The sequence below is a fragment of the Ovis aries genome, chromosome 9 (assembly GCF_016772045.2).
Source record: "Ovis aries strain OAR_USU_Benz2616 breed Rambouillet chromosome 9, ARS-UI_Ramb_v3.0, whole genome shotgun sequence".
Lineage (NCBI taxonomy): Eukaryota > Metazoa > Chordata > Mammalia > Artiodactyla > Bovidae > Ovis > Ovis aries.
This window is the reverse complement of record NC_056062.1, coordinates 77,379,372-77,404,985: the sequence shown is the minus strand read 5'-3', so window position 1 is coordinate 77,404,985 and position 25,614 is coordinate 77,379,372. Positions and strand designations below refer to the sequence as shown.

Genomic DNA, 25,614 nt, shown 5'->3' with positions numbered 1-25,614 from the left:
TGGACCTTGCCATATTATGATTAATTTGAATTTATAATATTGCAAATAGGTTGGGTAGACGGTTTCCTTTGACCAGAAGTTTGTAAAAACAAATAATAGTGTAATAGAACCGAAGACTAAATTTTGAATTGCATAAGCCAGGATTTCAAGCCCACACAACTTCAGGAATGTTTTATATAGGGCATTAGTAGGGCATTGTTTGTGACAGTAGCAACAAACCATGCATTCAGTGGTAGAAATAAGAAAGATCTAAGCATTTACTTGTGTTTCCTTAATTCATCTGTTCAGCAAGTATTTCTCAAGTGCTCACTAGATGCCAGTGCTATTCTCACCTGTGACCTAACAGTCCCAAGTCCCTGCTCCCAAGGAGATCACATTCTCATAGGTGTGCAATGGGAGGACAGAACGAACATAATAAAAAAGGAAATTTTATGGTTTAGTGGAAGGTTGGAGTTCTGCAGCAATAAAAACAAAGCCTGGTCAGGACCAGGAATTACCCGGCTGTAGGAACAGAAAGAGGATAGTTTTGAAAAACTGGTATAGGTAAGCCTCACCAAGAAGCTGACATTTAAGCAAAGACTTGAAAACAGCCAGGGGATATTAGTAACATGATTATCTGGGGAGAACTCTCCAGACAAAGGGCACAGCCAGTTCAGAAGTCAGAAGCAGTACACCGGCATATTGGAGGAGCAGGGATTAGGCCAGGGCGGGCCAAGTGCAGTGGGTGAGCTAGGAGGAACCAGGGCCCGGGGCCAGGCAGGCGATGGCTGGAAGGGAGGGCACACGTTGCGCAGGGCTTCGTTTTCTTCTGAGTGAAACGGGGAAGTCAATGGATCTGTTTGAACGAAGAAGTTACCTGATTTGACATAAATTTTTAGAAGACCATGACTCCTTTTCTTTTGTTCTAAGTTTATTGAAGTATAGTTTATATATATATATATATATATTTCACATATATTCTTTTTCACATTGTTTTCCATTATGGTTTGTCACAGAATATTGAATATAGTTCCCTATGCTTTTGAAGTAAACTACAGAGAAGTATTGGTACCCCACTCCAGCACTCTTGCCTGGAAAATTCCACGGATGGAGGAGCCTGGTGGGCTGCAGTTCATGGGGTTGTTAAGACTCAGACACAACTGAGTGACTTCCCTTTCACTTTTCACTTTCGTGCATTGGAGAAGGAAATGGCAACCCACTCCAGTGTTCTTGCCTGGAGAATCCCAGGGACAGGGGGAGTCTGGTGGGCTGCCGTCTGTGGGGTCGCACAGGGTCGGACACGACTGAAGCGACTTAGCAGCAGCAGCAGCCTAGAGAGGTAAAGGAGGAAGCAAGGAGACCGGTTAGGTGACTGTTACAGTTATTCACACTAGAGGTGTTGATGGCTTAGGCCACACTATCAGGGAAAGTGGTAAGAAATGGTCAGATTCGTGATGCAGTTTAAGAAGAAACCAATGAAATTTTCCTTGATGCATTGGATGTGGGTTGAAAATAGAGGCATCAAGAACTCTCAAAGTTTTGGTCTGAGCAACTGGTAGGATGTAGTCATCATAAACTAAGGTGAGAACAACTGTTCTGTGCATTTGGGGGTAAGATCATGAGTATGACCACACACATGACCCTTGAGATGTCTGAGACCTGTAAGTGACTCCCGTGTGGATGAGCAGTTAGAAACGCAAGATCCGCACTCACAGGGAGTTCTAGGCTGAATGTGTGACTGTAGAAGTCATCAGCATATAGATGCCAAGCCTCGGGCCCAGATGAAGCCCTCCAAGGGGAGTGAGTGGAGGCATATAGATACCAAGCCTCGGGCCCAGATGAAGCCCTCCAAGGGGAGTGTGTGGAGATGGGGAGAGAAGAGGGCCAGGGGCTGAAGCTTGAGCACCTGACCTTTAAGAGGAGGGAGTCCCATAGGTGATGAGTGATGAGACATACAAGAGCTGAGAGCAGACGGGCCAAGAAGGGATTCCCAGAAGGAGGGAGTTATCCACTCGAATGCCGCAGTAGGGGGCGTGAGTCACAGACTTCAAGCCCATTTTTCAATTTAGCAACAAGGAAGTCCCTTGGGGTCCCTGATGGGAGTTGCTCTGGTGGAGGAGGTGGGACAGAGCCTGCCTGGAGCAAGGCTAAGAGAAAATGGAAAGTGAGGAACAGGAGACGAGGTGTATGTGCTTTGGGGTGTTTATGTGAAGGGGATCAGAAAAAGGGTAGCTAGAGGAGGAGTTAGTTAACAAGAGGGATTTTTTAAGAGAAATAATAGCATGTTTATAAGCTGCTGGTAAGGAAGAAGAAATGGTGTAGGAGGGAGTGAGTTGCTGGAGTGATGACTTTGAAGAGGGTGAGAGCACGGTGGCTTAGCTCAGGACAGAGAGATTCGTGGAGCAGCTCGGGCTGCTCAGCTCTAAATGTGACAGGGAGAGCAGAGCACGCGCCCTGAGATGCTGACCACTGGGCTGTGCCGGGGGTTCATGGGAAGTTTTCTCTTGCTTGCTCTTACTTTTCCCAATATAAGGCATCTTGGTTATTTTATTATGACCTTTCGCCTCATGATGATCACAACAGAATTAGTGCACGAAGAACTCCGAGGATTTGGGAGTAAAAATCTGGTGTTGATGAGGGGAACACGATAGAGCAGTGTGACGAGAGCTTGTAATGGTCCCTTTAGGAACATCTCCCGGGGCTGCTGGAGTGTGCCCGGCTGTCCAGACACGATGTACTGCAAGTCCAGTTCTTAATTTGTTTCTTACGAGAATCTGATGGGACATCAGGAGGTTTCTAAGAAGGCTCCGTCATTGAAAATCTACTAAGACATTAAGGAAGGGAGGGAGGGAGGAAAAGAAAAGTGGAGGAGAGATGCTCATGTTCTCTTCCCTTTCTCCTCCAGAACTCTGGAGAAGATCGTGACATTTAAAATGTTTGTCACTCAGTTGAGCCTGGCGGTGTTTGATGACCTCACCCACCACAGAGCGTCATCCGAGCTTCTGAGACTCACACTGGACCACGTTTTCCTCCAGATGGCCCCCGTGGCTGGCCACCTCCCTGGGGAAGAGATGGCCACCGCCCCCTTTCACATCTACTCAGTGGAGGTCTGCTGCGGGGACCTGCAGCTAGACAACCAGCTGTACAACAAGTCCAATTTCCACTTCGCTGTCTTGGTCTGCCAGGGGGAGAAAACAGAATCTCCTCAGTGCTCCAAGATGCAGAGCCTCCTCGTATCCAGTGAAGATTTGGAAGAATACAAGAAAAACTGTTTTATCAAACTCTGCCTCACCTTAACCGAGGGCAAGGACGTCCTGTTCGATGTGAACGAGTTCAGTTTTGAATTGAAACCTGCCCGATTATATGTGGAAGACACGTTTGTCTACTACATCAAAACTCTGTTTGAGACCTACCTGCCCAGCAGCAGCCCGGGCACTCAGCCCACAGCCCTCGCAGGTGGCAGACAGGTGCTGCCCGTTCAGGTGAGGCAGCACGCCAGGGCCTTGGTGCATCCCGTGAAGCTGCGGAAGCTGGTGATACAGCCGGTGAACCTCCTCGTCAGCATCCACGCGTCCCTCAAGCTGTACATCGCCTCTGACCACACTCCGCTGTCCTTCTCGGTGTTTGAAAGAGGCCCCATCTTCACCACAGCCAGGCAGCTCGTCCACGCCCTGGCCATGCACTATGCCGCGGGGGCCCTCTTCAGAGCAGGTGAGGACACAGCAGAGGGAGCCTGAGCGAGAAACAGAGGCTCTGGGTGGTCCTGACTCCAGGACACCTGGAAGCAGCATGGGAGTGTGAGGAGCAGTTAGATAGCAGTGGGTTGGAATCCAGACCCTGCCACTGCTGGCTGGGAGGCTGGGGGCAAGTTACTGAACCTCCCCCATCTCAGTTTCCTCACCCATAAGGTGGGTTTTAAGATTTCTGACAAGAAAACAATGACAGTATGTGAAGTCCCCTGAATTTAGGGTGGCGCTTAATGAACCCTTAAGCAGTAGCAGCCGTTAAATTTGCTGTTATGTAACAGAATTTTGATTCCCATTTAGCAAGCACCTTTTCGGCTCCTTGAAGGCACAAGGCTCTATATCAGGGAGCTAGTGCCGCCAGGAAAACCAGCCCAGGCCCTCTCAGCCCCTTGGCCTAAAAGAAATGTAGTTCTGGGCTGTTAACTTGCTTCATTACGGCCCATGAATAGCTCTAGGTGAGAAATTCAGAGGATTTGTGTGCTCGTCAGATGCATAAAGAGCCTTCTACCTACCCAGTGCAGCCTTGCCTGTCTAGACAGATGGCAAAGAGAAGGCTGTAGGTGTCTCAGCCTCTCCACAGACCTGAGCAGGAAGAGTGTGCGGGGGGTGCTTGGCTGTGTGTACAGAGTGTGGTGTGGGGAGTACTGTGAGCTGAAGGTTGTTTTGGAGGCCAGGTTGTCTCCGGATTCCCTATGGTAATGGGCGTCAGAGCTCGCCTTCCTGACCTAAATTCACTCTCAAACGGTTTCAGTCTGATAATCGGGCTCCTCACGTTGCTATGAACTCCAGGCGACCAACACCAACCAACCGGACCTGGTCTCGCAGCCCCTTCTGGTAAAACGCAGGGAGGTCTTACTTTCTAAAACTAATGCAGGACAGAACGTGGTAACACTGTCCTTGGTGAGTGCATTCCAGATAAGACAACATTGTAGCAGTGGCCGACCGACCCATGTTGTTGCCATACTGGTAAGATTATATTTTCTCCAGAATGAAATCCATAGCTACCCAGAACTCTGGATGGCCAGATCAGAGGAGGTCCCTGCCCTGAAACTGTTGTTCTCATAGCCTGTACCACAAGGAAGAAAAGATTTCCCTCTTGCTAAGGAATTATCTTAAAACAAGCAGCTACCACTTCAAATTTAATAGACAGGTATATGAAAAGCTTTACTCTTTCAGGCAGTTTTTGCTTTGCCCATGAGAAGCAGGCAGGTAGGTTACTGAGCTCTGGTCTGGAGCCTAGGAAGGAGTAAGCTTCCCATCCACCCAGTCATCACCTTGGGCGAAGGTGTGGGAGCACCCGTCAGAGTAGTGAGCTGGCAGGGAAACTCCAGCTGTGACCACCGCCAGGGAACCATGTCCTGCAGCCTCTGTGCTAAAAGTGACCTCTCTCATTTTTCATGAGCTTTCACAGGAACATTCTGTTTGGATTTTTTGGTAATCTACCTAAAAGTTCTCCAAGCTGCTGTCCCAGTCTCATTATTTGCTGAAACAAGAAACTCTACACTAGAGAGCCAAGTTTTTAGGCCTTTTGGGAGTTCTGTCACCAAAGGCCTTACAGACAGTCTGAAGATTATCTGGAGGAAAGCAGTGGGAATGGGAAGAGGATAGGTTACCCCTGGGAAGAAGCATCTCAGAGAGAATGTGCTAGCCTTCTTGGGAAAGGAAGGGCTGGCCTGGGAGTGAGCAAGTTGCATCACTTGGGTCAGGATTCACCCATTGGACTTGATTAAATGGCTGAAATACCCTGACCTCATTTCTAGGGACGTCCTTATAGAGGTTTTAACAATGAAGTGATTAGAAATGAGTGACACTGACCCTATTTGAAGGAGAGACTGTGTGGACTCTAATTTCCCGGGCTGCCTCTCTATTTCCAAGGCTTGGCTCTATGGGCAGCCAGACAGTTACGTTTTTTCAATAAAATCTCCAAACCCAGTAAGCAAGACGATACATTTGCTTTTGGAGAGAAATAAAGGCAAAATTCCCTCGGGTGCTCTGGTCCTTCTCTGGCCAGCTTGGGCCCTTGAGAAGTAGCTCTGGTCCGTACCTGGACTCCCCATCCACAGTGGCCTGATCCAGGACTGTCTGCCTCACCTTCCTGTGGCCGGGCTGTGGGCTGGAAGGTGTGGCTGGCTGGCTGCCTGCCATGCGCCCTGTGCTCCGCTGCGCCGGCCTGACCAGGCCCCTTGGACAGTGCGTGCTCTCTGCTTGGCTGTAGCTAACTCTCCTTTCTTCATCTCGGTATGGAAGCTTTGGAGAGAAGGGCAGTTGTTTCAAGTCCAATCTCTTGCCTCCAAGTGAACCTTCCAGCTCTTCCAGGCTAAAGGAAATCTGTTATTTCTTTACATCCAGAGAAGGCCCTCTGAGGAAGAATATTCCACAACCTTCCATGGTAGCCTGCCTACTCAGTTAGGCCTGGGCTCGCAGGAAGAGGGAGGGTGGGCTTTGGAATTGGGTAAGCCTGGCCTTGAAGCCCTGCCATGTGTCTCTAAGCTCCAAGGAGATGGGGAGAATCGAGCCACAGTCCCCTCCTTGTCCTGCCCGCCCTCAAGACGCTGGCGACAGGGCGACACGACGTCACACGAGGCCCTGTCCCCCGAGCCTGGCATGGTCCCTTCGCCTGGGGAGAGGCTCAGTCCCTAGCTAAATCTAAATTTACCTGAAGGCAGGTACTAAGGCTTGCAGAGTGACTGGGCGAAGTAAGTGAGGTGAATGCCTGGCCACCCAGAGGCCCCTCCATTTATAATCCTCAAATTCTGGAAATAATTCCCTCTTTTCACCTAAACCCTGATGTTGTCTTCTGATGTTCCAGAGGAGAGAAGGGGGTTCCAGATGTAAGGATGTTCCTCTCCAAAGTGCTGGGCCTGGGGACCCTTCAGGGCTGTGGCTTGGCTCTTGCCCCCACATGTTCACAACCCTCGGGTTGGTGACTTGACTGGGGGGCTCTCTGTCCCAGGCCCGGCCTCCCAGGACCTGCCGCAGGGGACGCAGGATCGGCTCCCACTCGGGTCCTGCCCAGCAGCCTCCCCTTAAAGCCCTCTCAGCCCCGGGCTGGGGAGGTCAGCATGTTCCCCAAAGACACTGTATGTGTGGACTCATACTCTCCTGAGCCCCTGGCCTTTGCCTGCCTCTTGAATCCTCTGAGTGAGAGCCCCGAGCCCCGACCCAGGAGCGAAGGTGGGGAGCCACTCCGGGGTCCACACTCAGCCACGTTCCCACAGGGCCAAGCGCTCCACAGTCAGGCCACCAAGCGGGCCAGCTCCTGGCAAGCCTCAGCTTTAATAGGAAACCAGATCCCAAGCTCCCCGCCTGGGACCCTCAGGGAACACGCCCCTCTCGCTAAGCTAATCAGTATGTCCCTGTCACCAGAGTTTACACAACTGAAGCTGGGGTGGAAGGGGAGACATTTCTTTGGCTCCAGCTCCACTCCAAAGGGAAGCGCTCAGCTTGGTAGGATTGGGAAACATTAAAAATAACTCCTCCGTCCCTGTCAGAGCTGCGCATCCTCTTTGCAGCACCCCATTTAGCATCTGGCCTCCCCCGCGTCCCGGTCCCTCAGTGCACCAAGGAGCTTTAAGGAGAACTCCCGAGCCTGCGGACACCTGCTGCCCCAGGGGCCGCCTTGGCTTGGAGGGGGTGGGAGCGTCATCCCCCTGCATATGGGTCCCTTTTAGCAGGAATACGGGAGGCAGGGAAGTCATATTAAAGCTATTTGTGAGGCTGCCAAAAGGATCACTTTGATTTATAAAGTATGAAAGTTTGCCATTTATGAATTCACAGTGAATGAGTTATTTCCCATATTTTGCTCCAAAGGAGCTTATTACATTCTCAATTCTAGTGTGAAAAATGAATTGCAGGGAAAATGGGTCACTTTTCCCAAATGTTGAAAGTGCTGCATTTAAGGTTTCGCTCACCCCTTCCCTCCGGTCTCCCTCGCAGGCTGGGTGGTTGGATCCCTGGAAATCCTTGGCAGCCCCGCGAGTCTGGTGCGAAGCATCGGGAACGGCATCGCTGACTTCTTCAGGCTTCCGTACGAGGGGCTGACCCGAGGCCCAGGAGCCTTCGTGAGTGGGGTTTCCAGAGGGACTACATCGTTTGTGAAGCACATTTCCAAAGGTAGCTCTTCGGGTTCCTGGTAATGAGGCCTGATTTTCATTCCTTCCCTGTCTTACTTTTTAGAGAACGTGTTAAACATTCTCCGTGAATTAATATTGCCTCTAGCTTTGTTTGACTTGTTAGCTGGCAGTGAGACGTTGGATTTGTAACAAAGCTCATATATAACGTCTTATGTTTTAAACAGATCACTGCTTGCCTGTAGTTGTGTGAAAATGTTTCAGAAACTTCAGAATTTGAAACCTCCCATTGGGAAAACAAGGATTGGCTCAACTGTTATTCCATGTGATAAATGCAGAAATATTAAAGGTGTTCAGGACTTCTGCTAAACATCAGAAATCCTACACTGTGTTGCCTCATCATATATATATATATATTAATGTAGATACAGTTGTCATAACGTTCTTAAGGAGCAAGATACATTTTGACAGTGGAAGCCGGTGGGGAGGTGAACGGGCCAGCTTTCCCCCGGCTCGCCACGTACACAGCGCCACCTTGTGGCCCAGACGCATCATCGGGCACAGGAGCCAAACTGCAGTCGGCCACCCCCACTCCCCACCTCAGGAAAGAGCGTGCTTCCCTTTCATCCGTGTTTGTTTGCCCATATTTTGGTCAAGTTGGCAGTAACTCGGGAACTAACAAGGTCCATCTGAGTCCCCGTTTCTTCTCAGCGGGAGGCAGGGGAAACAGGGCAAAGGCCTTCTCCCCCCGTCTGGTAAAAGGCCTTTTACAGTCAACAGTACTGCAACTCTCTTATGAGTGGGCAGGTTATAGAAGTCTCTAGAAGGCCTCAAACAACACTTGAGCTTGAAATACGAGAACCCATGATCCATAGAGGTGGGACTGGCAAGAGAACAGCAAGAGCAATAAACCAAATTCCATGGACAGTGACAGGGCCATTCCCCCCGGGGCCCCCGGTCATCCGGAGGCCTGTGAGCTGAGCCGCAGGAACCCACGGGTGAGTCACTGCAGATTTCTCACTCCTTACACTTGAATCTTTGTGGTTCTGTTGTTTTTATTTTAGAATAAGACAACCAACACCTGCTAAATCGAACTCCAGCGGTAATTTTAGCGTAGTGACTCACTGAATTTTTTTTACACTTGTTCTTTCTTCTTAGCAAAATCTGTTTGGTTTGTCTGTGTGTGTGTGTGTGTGCATGGATTTTTTTTGTTTTCTTTTCAGATGACTGGTAAAGATGCAGCTGCAAAAACATCTTCCATTTCTTCTTGAACCTAGACATCCAATAACAGATGAACTAATTCGTTAGCTTCAGGATATGTCCGTTGATGTCTTTCAGTTTTGCTCACGGAGACCTATGCAGACTTGCTGGAGGGGATTATGACTGTCTTGAGCAAGACGCAGAAATAGCCTTTCTTGGGAAAACCAGACAGAATCCTGGCTTTCACATGCCTTACTCTCTTTATTGTCTTCACTTTTTTTTTTCCCAGCTCACAGCCTGAATATCAAAATCACACATATTCTCTGTGGCATAATAATTATTTCCTGACTGTCAAGTGATAAAGTTGAGTGTCTTCCTTTACTATGGCTAGAGTAATGGGGAAGAATAGATCTTACTTCTAAAGTGGAAACATTCCTTTACAATCTGTTTAAAATTCAGCAACATAACCTTACCCCTTCAAATGAGAGCAGGCAAATTGCAACCTTCAAAAAACCGGGCCTCCCTGAGGACTTCAAAACTAAGTATTGTAGCCAAGCCCTGGCGGTCAGATGAGTGCATGATAGCTCCGTGTGAGGCTGCAGGCATTCTTCTGGTGAGGGAGGGTCTGATCCTATCCTCTGTGAGGGCTGAGTGGATCACCTTTCCTCAGCAAGTGTTCACCTCACCTCATTTTCCGAAGGCCGCGGCCTCACCCCGCCCAGGGGGGAAGCCGCCCTCACTGTCCACGGGCGAGGCCAGAAGGCTATGGACTCCGCTCGCCCGCAGCGCTCCGGGGACCCCTCCCCTGGGGCCGGCATCCATGTGACCAGGACCCCAAACCCACGTGCCTCTGTGTCCTCAGGTACCCTCACGTCCATCACCAACCTGGCCACGAGCCTGGCCCGGAACATGGACCGGCTGTCGCTGGACGAGGAGCACTACAACCGGCAGGAGGAGTGGCGGCGGCAGCTCCCGGAGAGCCTGGGCGAGGGGCTCCGGCAGGGCCTGTCCCGGCTGGGCATCAGTCTGCTCGGTAAGGGGCCGGGGAGGGGGCGGGGGCGCTCGGGCGTCTGCTAGCGGCCCTACCGCGGCCGGGTTGGGGCGGGGGGGGGGGGGGGGCCCTTCCGGCTTCCTGCAGAGGAAGCTGAGGCTGAGACAGGCCCGCAGCCTGGTCCCCACGCCGATCCTGGTTTGGTTTGGCTGCGCAGGGCCATCCTGCGGCCTGGGCCCCGCCCTTCCGCGCGCTGGTGGGAGTCGCCTCTCCCGCCGCCTCCTCTCTGTCCCCTCGTGGCATCGTTAAGGCGTCATTCACCCAGGAGGGTCCTGCTCGGGGCATCAACTGGAGAATGTCAGCTCACAGCCGCCTGCTTGCCAGCCTCCTGAAGCCGTACCGCCTGTCGGCCTCAGAAAGGGCAATCAGCAATCGAATCGCCTGCTTTTGTTTGAGAAACACTTGAGCCATGTGCAAATGTCATGTAAACTTCAGTGAGGAGCCCACTCTTTCCTTTTATTTTTTCTGAGTAATTGCCGTTTGTCCAGCAGCCAGATGGTACACGGAGAGGGGAAGACTGCTCTGGGTATTTCCAAATATTACAAACGTTTGAAAAACAAGTTGCTCTGGAAAAAAAAAAAAATCTATAAAAAAAGGAAGATTCAGAGCTGAAATTTTGCAGAGCAGGATTTTAAAGGGTATCTTCTGTTTATTTGTTTGCAAAGGAATTTAAAACTGTGTTGCTTGGCCGCCTGCCCGCCGAGCATCTGAAGGAGTTTGCATCTCTGGGAGATCAAAGAGGCCCAAAGCAGGGAGAGCAAAGGTCAGAAACGATGAGCTTGAAAGGACCTGCCCTCTCTCCAGGCTGCATTTCTGTACACAAGCCCTCCTCTCACAGAGGCCAGCTGAGTGAGGCTCTGACAGGAAGCAGTGAGATGTTTCAAGTTCAGGTGCAGTTACCAGAAATTGTTTAAGTCCTAACGAACCTGCAGGGATGTGGGGCATGGCCGGGTGATAACGTGTGGGAATGGGGACCTGGGGTGGAGCAGCCGCTTAAGAAGCAATCCCCTCGCTGCTGGCGTGGCTGCTTTGGTGTAGGTGGGGGGACGGGAGGGGGGAGGGGGGCATGGTCCTCAGGAGTCAGCAGCCCCCAGGCTCGGGTTCCAGGTCCCTGTCTTTGTGACCTCAGGGCTTCTCTTTTGTAAATGTGGGCTGGAAATGACTCTGCTGTTAATAGAAGTAGTGGTGGTCTGTTGCACACCAGACCCAGCATCCATGTTTGGTCAGCAGCACCTTCATTATATTATGGTAGCAAGGGAACGAGAAGGGCCGTCTGGTTTCAGCGAGTGTCCCAGCAGAGAGAGCCATCTGACCAGTGGCTGGGGCGTCTTGGCTTTAGCTTTAGTCCGGTTGCTGTGACCGTAGGAAGTGACTGTGAGGTTACCGTGGAGGCCTCGGGTCGTTATCTGGCAACCGTGGGACCTCTTTCTGCTAAGAACTGTGACCTTGCGTGCCCTCTGCTGTGGGCAGGAGTGCTTCCTCCCCGCTGTCCAGGATCTTCTTGGACGGAGGCACTCAGCAGAGGAGACCTGAGCTGGCTGGCATGTGGCTGTTTCCATCTTAGCTGATCGGGGCTCTTCCCACCCAGAAACGCCCACACCCACTCCCCATTTTCCATTATCTGAGACTGTGCCGGATGGTAGAAATCACTTACGTGGGGAGCTGTGATTCTGCCTTTGTGACGTCACCCTTTGGAGCATAGCTCCTATTATTAACCCTGGTTAATAATAGACAATCCCAAACCTTTGAACTTTACTATAGTCATCATATTTTGTACACACTCCTCCATGCAAGGGAATCATTTAGGCTGTCTATGGAAATTGCAGTAGGCTCATGGAGTCTTTCAGAATCTAATTTCCGCAAACCGAGGAGTTCTGGGAATGATGTGAACCTGATTGCACCCACCAGCAGTGGCCTGACCCCGGGCCCCCAGGAGCTCCGCTCCCAGCAACACGCCATGAGCAATGTGTCCATTTCTGTGCTCTTCAGACTAAGGTTGAGCCAACCAGCTTCCTTTCTTGGAAGAGTTCAGTAACTGTATCTCACATGATCACTGGGTCAGCTCAAAACATCTGGTCCTTGATGTATGGCAGGAAGAAAAAAGGGAGGCTAGAACCAATCTATACTTTCCTCCTCTGGGAAAGTATGGATTTGTCGCCACGCAATACATTCCCAGAAATGGTGTATAAAACTGCCGCATGCCAGTAAGTGCCCAGCTGACGTTAGAGCTGTTTATGTATAATAGCCATGCTTAGTGAAATAAAAAAGCTAGTTCCTCAGTTTCTTGCTTTATAAGACATAAACATAAATGACCTAGTTAGTAAAAAATATATTTAAATAACACTTCAGGGTTGTCAGAGCACTTCCACATGAGTCATCTTGTCTGGTCTTCAAACCCTAGATGTGGATGAGGTTAGGTGACTTGCCCAGGTCATGCATCCAGGCGGGACAAGAGCCTGTGTCTTTCCACATGTCACCCACCCTGAAGGGCTCCACACCTGGAAACAATCAGGACGTGGGGAGACTGAACAACTGAAAGTTGCAGAGTAGGAAAAACACATTTCCCCCAAATGTTTATGAGTTTGATGGGCCTTCTTGACTCAGCTCAGCCCTCATGAGGACACTGTGGAGTGTTATGAGGCTCCTGAAAAAAATCCAAGGACACCTATAGCTCCTGGCCAGGCCCATCGCCCCGGGTCAGCGAGGAAGTGATGGCCTAGAGAGGGATGCCACCGAAGCTCCTGGAGGAGGTCTACAACTGTTTTCAGAAAGCAGTGGTTTTTGGAAGAGCTCTGTCCAGCCTGCAGAGTTGGCGTCAGGCTTGCCCGCACTTACCAGCTCTGTTCCCCAGAGAGCCCGACTTTCTACTATGGCCTGGAGCCTGCTGAGAGGGGATATGAGCTCCTTGTGGCACTTACAGGCACATTACCTCCCAGATGGGACTTCTCGCTCATGAATACCAAAGGCAGGCTGTCAGAACTCCCTTCTCTGACTTAAGACGAGTTAGTTGCTGGATTTCCCAGCAGCCACACCCCGTCTCCACGGCCACTCTCGGGATGACGTTCGGAGTCCCGGCCATACGCCTCCACCAGGTGAGTCAGGACATGGGCGCCCAGAAGGCGCTGGCCGCGGTCCCCCTGGTGCCGCCCTCAGCCATCAGCACCCTGTGTTCCAGTTAGAAGGGAGTTTCGGAACAATGAGCGTGCTTCCCTCTCGTTTTGCTGATCTGTTCTGGTCAAAAATAAGCGAGCCTCAAGCTGGGATGCCCAATATACTCTGTGGGGCTTGTTTGTCCCTGGAACGGTGAGCTTTGGAGCGGTGTCACAGCCTGTGCCTCCACCATCGTGATTAAAAACAAAAAAGCCCAAAATAAAATTACAGCATGCAACACAGCAGCACTGGGACAGCCACACAGGCAGGACGTCGATAGATAGTGACCCAGCCTAAAGCTGAGCGAGTCACAGAAGGGGTGAGGAGAGCCTTTTCGTTCCCTTGCTTCACAGAGCAAGCCCCCCTCTTCCAGCGAAGGAAGGGCAGGAAAGGAAACACGTCTGGAACCGGTGGTCTGGTGGTTAGGCCTCTGCCTGTCCCTCCCACGTGAGGGCATGAGTTCGATCCTTGGTTGGAGAACAGGTTCCACAGGCATGGCAATGAAAGAAAAGGAGAAAGCAAAGCCAGGCCGGCCGGCACAGAAAGGGTCCCCGGAAGCCCCCTCCCCTCCCCGCTTCACCTCGTCACATCACAGCCAGCTCCACGTGGCTGCCCTCCATGGCCTGATGCCAGTGGACAAGTTTTGGGATCCATTTCCACTACCTAAAGCCTCAGAGCAGAGTTGGTGTATATGGCAATAATTTACCGGTGGTGGGATTTGGCTGGATTAGGCTTACCGAGAGAGCCCTCTGCCTCTTTGAGAGCTGCTTTGCTGGCGGGGCTAGCGTTCCACCCGGGCCCCTGGGCCCCTGCAGCTCCTCCTCTGCCTCTTAGGATCTAACACCTGTCAGTGTTCAGGTTCCCACTTCGGAGGCAGCCGGAAGAGTTTATCTGTCAAAGCCCTGGTAACTGAGCCTTCACTGCGGCCGGTGGCTGGAGCAAGTGGAGGATCAGAGGGGAGCCTCACTGTGGTTCCTGTCTGCACTTAGGCAGGTGGAGGTCAGAGCCCGGGCTGGGTGCTGCCCCAGGCACAGGCCTGGCACGTTAAAGGAAAATGGGAGATTTTCACCTGTCCCCCTCCTAACTCAGTTTTAATAGTCTTAATGGAAATCTGCACCTGAGAAAAGACATTTCTACCAGAAAAGTGCAGAAAGGCAATTAATTTAATAGTGAATTTGTTATTATTTACCCCACCTTTTCTGCTCTCAGCATGGGCATCTTTCAAAGAAATCAGGAAGTGATATCGCAAAGGCTATATTCTTTGATATGCTTTTCGCTTTGAACTGCCTGCTGTGAGATGATGTGAAGAGAAGACCCAGGGTTCTTGCCCCTCCCAGTGTAGCCGGTTCCGTTAATACTTCCCAGCTGCCCTGACTCCTGACCTCATAGATGGGGAACAGAACCTCAGATTCCTCAGACTGAAGACGCGGGGCGAGCTCCCAGCCCAGGCCCCGAGACCGGCTGTCGTAGGGTGCCCAAGACCGCCAGGGTGGCCCAGGCCAACCGTGAGCAGCCTCCTCTGCTTCCAGCCTCGTGTGTATAAGAGGTTTGGGAAGCCATGGTCTAGGCTGGGAAACAGACCCTTAGCTTCAGGTCACTGTTAATCTGTCAATACATAAACCTAAATGGTGCTGTCAAAATTTAGAAGGGTGGAATCCATGAAGAATGTTCCCTGTACAACTGACGCAAAGGAACTGGCCTCTTTGTTTCGCTGGACTTTGTTCAGTAGAACATGACTTGAAATTAGCAGGTCATTAACTGAGACCTGGAAATCTCCTTTTACCTAGGAGACTCTGAACTAGTGGCATTTGGAATAATGGGATTTGACACGAGCTAAAATTTCCACCCGGGAACGGTGCATTTTCATTAATGCTAGCAGGTTTGAGTTGAAAACGGAATTCTGTCAAGAATTGTAATGAAATTTTTACCTCTTGCTGGAGTAGGGAACCCTTCACTCCGTTATGGCAGAAAAATCTGGACTTTTGAGGCCTTTACTCAAACTCACCACTGGTCCCTCAGAGTGAGAGGAGCAAGGAGGGGACCCACAGAGGCCAAGGGATTCACACGCCAGCTCCACACCTGGCCCGGCTGCCCCTGGGAAAGCTGCCAGAGCAGACAGCCGTGAGCTCTGGGCTTCTAGCTGTTCTCAAGCAAAGAGATAAGTGGCCAACCCTCAGTTGAAGTGAGAGAAAAGGCGATTTTTCCAAGACTGGTCAAGGAGAGAAGCTTGTTTTATAAACAGGATCAGTGACTAGCTTGGTGGTTAAGAATGAGGCTGTGACTCTGACCCTCTAGACTCAAATCCTGGCGCAAGCACGGGACAGCTGTGTGACCTTGGGAAAATTCCTTAACCTCCCTGTGCTTCGGCAGCCTTGTCTAGGAGCTGAGGATAAAAACCGTGACTCTTGAGGATTGTGAGAATTAATGATCTCCTACAAGTAAGCCCTTAGCATATAGTAAGCCCTTGAGACAGATTTACTGTAATAGAAATAATTACTATATCAATAATTACTCTTATTATATAATTAATATATTAATATTGTTATATTAAACGGGCTTCCCCGGTGGCTCAGAGGGTAAAGCGCCTGCCTGCAATGCAGGAGACCCGGGTTCGATCCCCTGGGCCGGGAAGTTCCCCTGGAGAAGGAAATGGCAACCCACTCCAGTATTCTTGCCTGGAGAATCCCATGGATGGGAAGAGCCTGGTGGGCTACAGTCCATGGAGTCGCAAAGAGTCAGACACGACTGAGCAAGCTCACTTCACTATATTAAACAATTGCTCTTATTCTTACTAAAAGAGCAAATAAGAAAGAGGCTTGCCCTTTTCAGTTTTTTCATCCCCAGATTCAGTGAAAATGTATTTGGCTCACTCTCCTAAGGAATTGTTCGTGCTTTTCTCTAAACTGTGTTGCTTGATTTCTGGAGAAAGGTGTATGGGTGCGCTTGGAAATAGTCCGGCATGTTTATTAAATTCTAAACTGAACTTCATAGATCCTGGCTGTGTTGGGGCAAACCTAGTCAGAACATCGTGTTTTGATGAAGATACTGCAATAATAAATGTCTAATGGCCTCAGTGTCCTTAGATAAAAGGTAAATAAATGCATGGTAGAGAGCTTTATAATGAGGGTGGGGTTTCATTTTCAATCCAAGCAAACCTGTTCCAGATTGAAAGCTTTCACGTTCTCAGGATTTCATGCCTCAGTCCTTACCCAGGCTTTCGTTATTTTTCAGGTGCAATTGCTGGTATAGTTGATCAGCCAATGCAGAACTTCCAGAAAACATCGGAGGCTCAAGCTTCAGCAGGACACAAGGCCAAGGGTGTTATCTCCGGCGTGGGGAAAGGAATCATGGGGGTGTTCACGAAGCCCATTGGAGGGGCTGCTGAGCTGGTGTCACAGACTGGCTATGGTGAGTCCTGGAGAACTGGCCAACTCGGACATCACTGGTTACTTTGCGTTACTATACCAAGGTTTCCCTAAGATAATCTAGCCCCTCACATGACCAAGGAGTGAAAAATAAAATAGATAAAGCTATAAATAATAGTTCTTTCCCTCACCTCCCTAGGCTTATCTACACGAAGTGTAAAATTGGACTATTACTAATAAATTATGATAAAATTATAGAGCTAGGAAATCAATTAGTAATTTCAGTGTATATGTGTCACAGAATCTTTCCATAGTCATTTAACAAAGCAGGCTTTAATGAAAAATAACGACTGAGAGCTTGAGGACAGAAAGTTGAATATATCAAAGCAGAGAGTAGACTGACTTTTTCTGGTGAGCAATTTGAAAGAAAAAAATAGGTCCTAAAGCAGGAAGGTTATCTTTAAAAAACAATGCCTGTGAATTTGGAGAATGAAAGAGCACACGTGTGTTGGTGGATGCATGCACACTGCCCATGCAGCTTGGCCTCAGGCGTGGCTTTCTTGCCATCAGACTCTGTTGCTATTGTAGCCCGGCCCCGTCTCCCGGCCAAGGTCAGCAAAGGTGCATCATCTGCCACTGAAACCCATTCCCAGAGCAGACTGGTGCGGAGAACCGGGCTCATGGAACTACCGCCTTAGGATGGTGCCAGGGCTCTCCACAAAGCCGTGCACACACAGTGGGGGTGTGGGAAAGGGAGTGCCTCTTCCTGTGCTAATTTTCTGCATTCTGGGCAGAGCAAATTAACTGACCTTACATAAATAGTTGTTCTGTCACTAAGTCACGTCTGACTCTTTGTGACCCCATGGACTGCAGCACGCCAGGCTCCTCTGTCCTCCATCTCCAGAGTTTGCTCAAATTCATGTCCATTGAGTTGGTGATGCTATCTAACATCCAATATTTAAAAAAGAAGTCTTTTTTAAATGAATTAAATGCATAGATACTACAATAAATATGGTACTTTACCTTGAAGACACTTTGGCATTTGCTTGTGAAAATGAGTGTCAGCAGGTCTGCAGTGTGAGTTACTGCAAAGTGGTGACGGTCAGTCAGTCAGTTCAGTCACTCAGTCGTGTCCGACTCTGCGAGGCCTCCCTGTCCATCACCAACTGCCAGTTTACTCAAACTCATGTCCATTGAGTCAGTGATGCTATCCAACCATCTCATCCTCTGTCGTCCCCTTCTCCTCAAATAGGTAACTGGAATTACTTTTTTTTTTGCCTCACCACAAGGCTTATAGTGGAGAAGGCAATGGCACCCCACTCCGGTACTCTTGTCTGGAAAATCCCATGGACGGAGGAACCTGGTAGGCTGCCGTCCATGGGGTCGTGAACAGTTGGACATGACTGAGTGACTTCACTTTCACTTTTCACTTTCACGCATTGGAGAAGGAAATGGCAACCCACTCCAGTGTTCTTGCCTGGAGAATCCCAGGGACGGGGGAGTCTGGTGGGCTGCTGTCTATAGAGTCACACAGAGTTGGACACGACTGCAGTGATTTAGCAGCAGCAGCAGCAAGGCTTATAGAATCTTCCTTAGTTCCCCAACCAGGGATTGAACACTTGCCCTTGCAGTGAAAGCACAGAGTCCTAACAACAGGACCACCAGGGACTCTGGAATTGTTACCTTTGTGCCTAAAATCAGTATCATTCTGGTCATGAAGTGGTGGCTGGCTGGCATCACAAACGATGGGCAGGCGCTCTGCACATGTAACTGCATCTGGCCGTAGAGTCCGCGGGGTACATTTGACTGCGGCTCTGCGCCTCACTAGATCTGACAAGAGGCAGCCAGATTAGGGCATAAAACCCGTGTCTGAGAGGAAGGGAGCGGGAAGAATGCCCGCGCTCAGGCAGCCTTCCGGAGCGGCTCCTTTAGGAGACCACACAGACAGGAACACGTGTTCCCTCCCCTTCCCCTCACCGCCTCCCCCTCACGCCTGCCTCTCTCTCCTTACATGAATGACATTTTCACTCACAGGGAAACTGACAAAAAGTACTGCCACAACTCATAACTGGACAAAGTTAAACGCTCCCTTATCAAATACTTACACATTCACAGAAACAGTATTCCTTTTGCCATGGACGGCAGCAAGATAAAGTCAACTTAGACTTCATAAATTCCTCTGGTCTTGAAAGCGCCTTTGTCCCTCACTGCGTGTTTCCCAAGGCTGTGGGGTTTCTCCCTTATGTAAGAGCATCTCAGAGCAGAGCTTCACATGGCCTCGTTGGTTTCCATCATTCTTGTAAAAGTTTTATTACCGCTCTGAAGGTTTTACAAACCACTAACTCTTGGTCTAATGACTATGCCTCGTTTATAAACATTTACAAGCCTTCAGAAAGCACACAGGCTGTACCATCTCTGGTTCCGGAGCGTCTCTGGAGGACTACGTGGTGCCCTGGTTCGGTGCTGGCACCAGGGAGAGCGTATAATAAACCAGAGGCCCCACGAGCGCTCATAAATATATATGGATTCATGTCTAACAGCTGGACTGTCATTTAAATAGTGTATCTAGGCCAACCACGCGCCTTTTTTTTTGACAGCCACACCGCAGATACAGACATACTGTGATACTAAGCAAGGAAGTCAACTAACAGTCTTGACTTTTGCGTCATATCAGCTGTAAACGATATGTAAGCTATTGCTCAGGCCTGACTATTCCCAGGAGCATTATGCTTCCTCTAATTGCCCGCCTGTACTTGGACTGTACATATTTCATATTTCAGCTTGCAGCTAATATAAGATCACTCGGGTTAAGAGCATTGCAATGTTTAATGATTATCTATACACTTACTTCCAGAGATGTGACATCATTTTGGAACTGTAGCGTTTTATAGATGGCTCTGAGCAAATGACATCACTGTAGCATGAAGCTGTTTTCCAGAAAACAACTAGTAAAACCCCCTTACTTCTCTTACTACAGGTATTTTACATGGAGCTGGACTTTCTCAGCTTCCCAAACAGCGCTATCAGCCAAGTGATCTGCACGCTGACCAGGCTCCAAACAGCCACGTCAAATACGTCTGGTAAGATTATCTGGAGGCTGGTTCAGCTGCACACATGCATCGTATGTTAACAGGGCCTGGCTTCCTCTCAAGCTAACGGGCCACCCTTCCAGGGGAGCCCACGAGGAGCAGCTGTTTTCAGGGGAGGCTGCTGGTCCACAGCTCTGGGCTGGCAGCAGAACACCTGTCCCCATGTCCCACTCAGGGCAGGATGTCCATTGGCAGAGGTGCCAGGGCCCATGATAGGCCTGAGGTTATCTGTGTCCTCATTAGGGGTGACATTTCTAACGGGGGGGGAGGGGGAAGAGGACTCACCAAACCAAGGGGTATCTTTGTCTTCAGGAGGAGCTGGGTTCGAATGACCAGAATCAGAATTAAAGTGAGTTACACATTTCAAGATGACATGATGAGATTGGTGAGGGCCCTCGCTTTGTTTCAAACCGTGAGCCCTGAGAGGTGAGCATCTCTCCCAAGCTGGCTGTGGCCTCACCTTTCTCCTCTGACACAGGAAGATGCTCCAGTCTCTGGGCAGACCGGAAGTGCACATGGCCCTGGAGGTCGTTCTGGTGAGGGGCTCAGGCCAGGAGCACGAGGGCTGCCTGCTGCTGACGTCAGACGTGCTCTTCGTGGTGAGCGTCAGCGAGGACACCCAGCAGCAGGCCTTCCCGGTCACGGAGATTGACTGCGCACAGGACCACGAGCAGAGCGGCCTGCTCGTCGTGCAGCTCAAGCAGCCCAGAGTGGCCTGTGACACAGAGGTACCTTTCGACAGCAGGGTGCCCAGGGTTAGCTGCCAGCAGCGTGGAGACCCGGGGTGACCGCAGGTACCGGGTGTCTGTGAGCCGGCAGCCTCTGCGGTGGGCGCCAGAGACCAGAAAGGCTGCCAGGGCCAGGGGAGGCAGGAGGCCAGTGGACTCGCCGCTGGGGCTCAGCCACCCGAGAGTCCAAGGTCAGTCATGTGGGGCTGGGGTGCGGGAGCTCCAGAGTGAGCGTGTCTGAAGTCCACAGGGCAGGCCCGAGTCTGCGCGTGGCCTGGGAGTGCTACAGCCGGTCCCTCCAGCAGGGCCGACAGAGAAAGGGCCACCCAGGAGCGAGGGGCGTCACGCGTGGGACAAGCACAGGCACCGCCTCCCTCAGCCCCAGCTCGTGAGAGCTTGGGCTCAAACTTTTTGTCTCCAGCTCTCTCCCACCCCCTGCTCTGTCTTCCGTGCAGCTGTGTCCCCTTCCCCGTGGGACATTTCCCACCCCCTGAGCAGTACACGGTACCTCCTGGGGACACTGCCCAGGCTCCGGCGGCAGGCTCCTTGGCCACACGACAGCTGGGAGGGGGTCCATTCTGGGTGTTGGGGGTCAGAGATGATCGCGGGCTTCCTGCCGTCCAGACCAGGGTGAGCACATGCACCCACTGGAACCCTGCCCTGCCCCCGCCCCCTGCCTCTGCCTCCCTGCTGACGGCCTGATCCTTGGGGCCCCAAGAGTTGACCTCGGAAACGGACATCTTTTCCCACACAGCTAGACTGGGGTTGGATCAGAGGTTAAGAGGAACCTGCCTGTCCTAACTTAGGGTCTAAGTAGGTCCCAGAAAAGCCAGCAAACCTTGCCTCTGGCAGGTCCTGCCTGATTCCTTCTTTCATTATGTTCTTCCTGGTATGGGAGCCTGCATCTCCCTCACACCACTGTTTGGGTAAAATTATCTGAGAAGATGGAAGGCAGCCAACCACAACAACTCTGAGATTTCTCTAGTTTCTTGGATCATAATCAGTCAGGCTTTAAGCAGGGGCTTGGCACTAAGACTACATTGCTGGCTCAAGTTGATGACTTTCTGGGAATAAACAGAGGTCAGATGTCCAGCCTGACTTTATTAGATCTGCCAAAATCTTCTGATCCAGTTGACAATAAAGCAGCAATAATCTGGCTACAGGCCTTGGCAGGGGATAGTATCATTATCTTCAAGTCCCTGGTCCTTAACGAGAAACTTCCAAAGCCCTGAGGAGTATCTGTGACCATCGTTATTCCTCAGTTGCTTGGGAACTATTTCAGATCTTAAACTATTGAGACTAGAGAATCAGCATTTGCTGTGAGTCTTCTCTTTGGCTTTTCTGCTTGAGGAGGGTACTGTGGGGAATTGTAGCTGGAGGGGAACACACCTCAGCTTCCCTGGGAGTTACTGAGACGGTTGGAGTCACCACTCGTTTCCCAAGGGTGCTCAGGATGAAGGGGTCAGAGGCAGGAAGAGATGACTGGGAGCAGGAACACTGCAGGGCAGCTTACACAGCAGCAGGAGGCACTGGGCAGACCAGCAGATTTGCAACCCTTCAGCCTCTAAATTCCACTTTCTCACCCTTTACCTCTAACCCCAACTCCTTATTAACAAACAAAAAGTAACTGCCCCGTTAATCCTGTGTCCAAACCCTCCCCTCCCCGACTCACTCCAATGGAGACCCAGGCTGCAGAACAAAAATGCCCCCCAAAATGTTTTGGAGACAGTAGATGCTTCGTTACTAATGCTCTAATCCAGTCTTTCCAAAATGGGAGTGGGGGTCACTCAGTAGTGCTGCCTGACAGTGCCTTTTCCTCAGTGGCCACGCGCAACCTAAGCCTCGGGCTTAAAGCCGGGCTGGGAAGCCTACCCACTGTCTTCCAGTGAAAACTAAAGAATAGTGTTTTAAAATCTTTGCATGAAATGGTTTTTCTGGGACTTTGCTCTAGATGCTAGCAAACATAGCTCCTTTGGATTTTGGAAGCAATTAATTTGTAGATGACATCATTCAGTATATTCAAATACGGCAGGATTTTTTTTTTAATCAGCATTTGCTTTTCTTAGTTAAATGCAGCCATTTTTAGGGTAATAATTGCTTAATATGCCTGGCACATTATTGAAATCCCTTATGAGAGGCTCACAATGAGTCAGAAGGTCAATTTATTCCTTGGCCATGTTCCTTTCACAACATGGGTTTTCCTGTGCTGCTGTTCAGGAGGAGCAATTAAGACTCTTGTGTACTCGAAGCTTTCCAGCTGAATCCTGACCCCATCAAATGATATCATCAGAGTTCTGGCTTTTGCCTGGTGGTGCACAGCTTTCATCTGTCAGTGAATCTTTGGGGGCCTTTATTTTCTTTCCCAAACTTAAAAATATGAGACTGAACTCTGATGGACGCCCTCCTTATTTTTCTGGCAGGCAGCCCTCTTTACCACCCCACTGGCTTTCTGCCACCTGTAAGACATCCTTGGCTGCACTGTCTCTGTGCCCTACACAGAAACATATACCTTCTTTACTACTATTTCAAGAACTCAGAAGTCCTCATTAAAATGTTTATAAGTAAGTCTTCCAGAGTAGTCTTGCCAAACGTTTGGTAGGTATAGGCCATGGAGAGGTCAGCGGCTACCTGATTCCCAGAGACCAGTGGCTTACTGGAAACGTCCCACTCCACTTGATTTACACAGTAGACAGCTACAGAATTCCAGGATGGGGGGCATTTATAGCTCCACTCGCCTCTGATGGGTACTTCCTGAGAAAATCTCTCTCAAGAGTTTGGGAAGCGCATCAGTTCTTCTATTTGAGCTCCACAGAAGACGCGCCAGACCCTGACAGACCATGAATGCGCTTTGCAGCCTCCCTCTTCTCCATAAAAACTTCCCCTTCCTCTGCCCAGTTTTTTTTCATTTTCTCTGGCTTTAAATCCTAATATTTATAAAGCAGAAAATGTTACAGTTCAAAAGGTATTTGTTTTCTAAAGACTCTGTCCAAAGCCACTGGTTTGAAAGAGGTAAAGAGGTTCTGTCTGGAGAGGTTTCCAGAGACATGCAGAGCTTTTATCTCAGGGTTTAATGTCGATTAGATTGAAACAGAGGAAAGATACTCCTTTGTTCCTGGACTAGGCTGGCAGAGAGCAGTGACAGATGTTTTTAAGAGTTAAGAGTAAAATATTCCCAAATCGTCAAACATGGGACTTTTACACAACACCAAATGCTTATTCAGTGGCTTTATTAGATAACCTAAAAGGCCCAACATCCAGTGTATCAAGGCAAGAGAAGGAATAATCTTGTTATGGAAGTGTCCTTAAGAGGGTTTGGCAACTGAAAACTTCTTTTGGGTCGCAGGTGGATGGAGTTCGAGAGAGACTGTCAGAGCAACAGTATAACAGACTTGTGGACTACATCACAAAGACCTCTTGTCACCTGGGCCCCGGCTGCTCCTCCGTGCAGACTTCATGCCCTGTGGTGGCTGTGGAACCGCTCCCCTCCACTGTGAAAACCTACCATTACATGGTTGATCCACATTTTGCGCAAGTTTTCATTAGTAAATTTACCATGGTGAAAAATAAAGCCCTGAGGAAAGGGTTCCCTTGAGTCCCCTCCAAGGTGTTGATTGCTGCTTGTGCAATTTATTTTTGAAAAACCTAATGAGCTTTTAACATCTATTGTGGACACAAAACCACTGTTCAACTCAAATTCTTCCTTTTTCCTACAACTAAGATACTTCAAAATTGAGTGATTAAAAAACTTATTCCTTCCTGTTTGGGTCTTATCATGTACTGAATATACATTCCTTTTTGCTCTTTTTGCTAAAATTTCTACTTTAATTAAGATCGTCAACTCTGTAGTCAGGCACTGGAAACAGATGTAAACTTCCATCTCCTGCTGCCTCTTTTTAGGATGAGACATCATCTTTGCCTAACACCCTTCTCTGCAGAAGTTTAGCTTTCAATGAAATTCAATGCTTAGGATCTTACTGTTTAACTTGTTAATGTTATTTAAACGTGATGCCATTTTAAGTGAAAGTGGCCATGTACATTCCTACTCTAAACTTTTACTGAAATTTTACTGATGACTTATCCAGGTACATTTTGGAAAAATGTCTAATTTGTTTTGCTAGGCAAGCAAATCTTTTTTTGTCTACTGTTAAAAACAGATCCAGGGTGCTCAGGTGAGTTTCTTCAGTTCCATAAGCAATGCACTACTGGGGAACTCCCACTACAGGATACTTTAATGGACGGACTCACCCTGATGCCTTAGCCAAGTCAAGGACCCCAACATTAACCTTAACAGTAGTCCGTTTTGATGACTTAGCTTGATCCAGCATAAAGATATTCCCATGGTTTTCTTTGTTTTTAAAAAACTGGATTTGGCTCAAGATCCTGGGTCACCACGTACACCTTGAGCATTCAGTAAAAATTTGATACTCCAACTAAAACACATTTTTACTCATTACATCCAAACTTCAGCCTACAACCTGATAACCTCCAATTGTGAGATGCTAAGAAATTTCAATTTCAAATGTGCGCTTTAACTTAAGCCTCACATGTTACTGGGCACAAGAAAGAGATCACTGCATAGTTGTTTACTGTTAATGGACAATTTAGGCTGAATATGAAAACAATGGCTCCACCATTACTTTGCTGTATCATACTCATTTAGGAAAGTGACAGTTTTGTCAACCACAAGAGTAACTATTTTTAAGCTTGTAAATATGTATTAAGTCTTGTATCTTTTATGATAATTTTGCATACTACTTCTAATTGTTATATGAAATTGTTTAAAATAAAATTCTTGAATTACTGATCATATATAAACGTGGGTTCTTAAAATGCAGGTTTTCGCTGATAGCTGGGTTTATTACAGCTTACATTATTGGACTCAAATTCTGCACAAGAAAATTTGTTAACCCAATGAAAGAACTGGGGATTCAATTACTGGGGATTCAGTTAGTTTTCACTAAAATGACACAATTCTTAAAGCTCTTTTGATCACAACAAAAACAATTACTAAAGGAGAGAAAGGTCCTAAGACCTCCTCTGAAAAATGTTACCACACTCTCAATTAGCAAATATTACTCAACCTCAATTCCAATTTAATAACAATTTTTTGTGTGTGTATTCCATATTGTACATGCATACGTTAGGCCTTCAATAAAGTGATAACTGAATAAAGAGCCTTAAATGTCCATCTGTCCAGTGGCTGGATCCAGCAGGGCAATCCGATAACAATGATTTT

General features: G+C 49.1%; 1 protein-coding gene across 19 annotated transcripts in view; it reads left to right on the top strand.

Moving 5' to 3' along the window:
* VPS13B (vacuolar protein sorting 13 homolog B) overlaps positions 1–25,187 on the top strand; it is a 784,482-nt gene extending 759,295 nt beyond the window's left edge. For all 19 annotated transcript variants that reach the window (XM_060393910.1, XM_042254441.2, XM_060393907.1 and 16 more), the window contains exons 56-62: positions 2,885–3,690; positions 7,662–7,838; positions 9,858–10,028; positions 16,428–16,604; positions 19,539–19,641; positions 20,129–20,378; positions 23,722–25,187. In XM_060393910.1, the coding sequence (XP_060249893.1) occupies positions 2,885–3,690; positions 7,662–7,838; positions 9,858–10,028; positions 16,428–16,604; positions 19,539–19,641; positions 20,129–20,378; positions 23,722–23,970 (1,933 nt within the window). In that variant the 3' untranslated portion in view covers positions 23,971–25,187. The remainder of the gene's footprint in view (positions 1–2,884; positions 3,691–7,661; positions 7,839–9,857; positions 10,029–16,427; positions 16,605–19,538; positions 19,642–20,128; positions 20,379–23,721) is intronic.
* Positions 25,188–25,614: the final 427 nt, after the last annotated feature.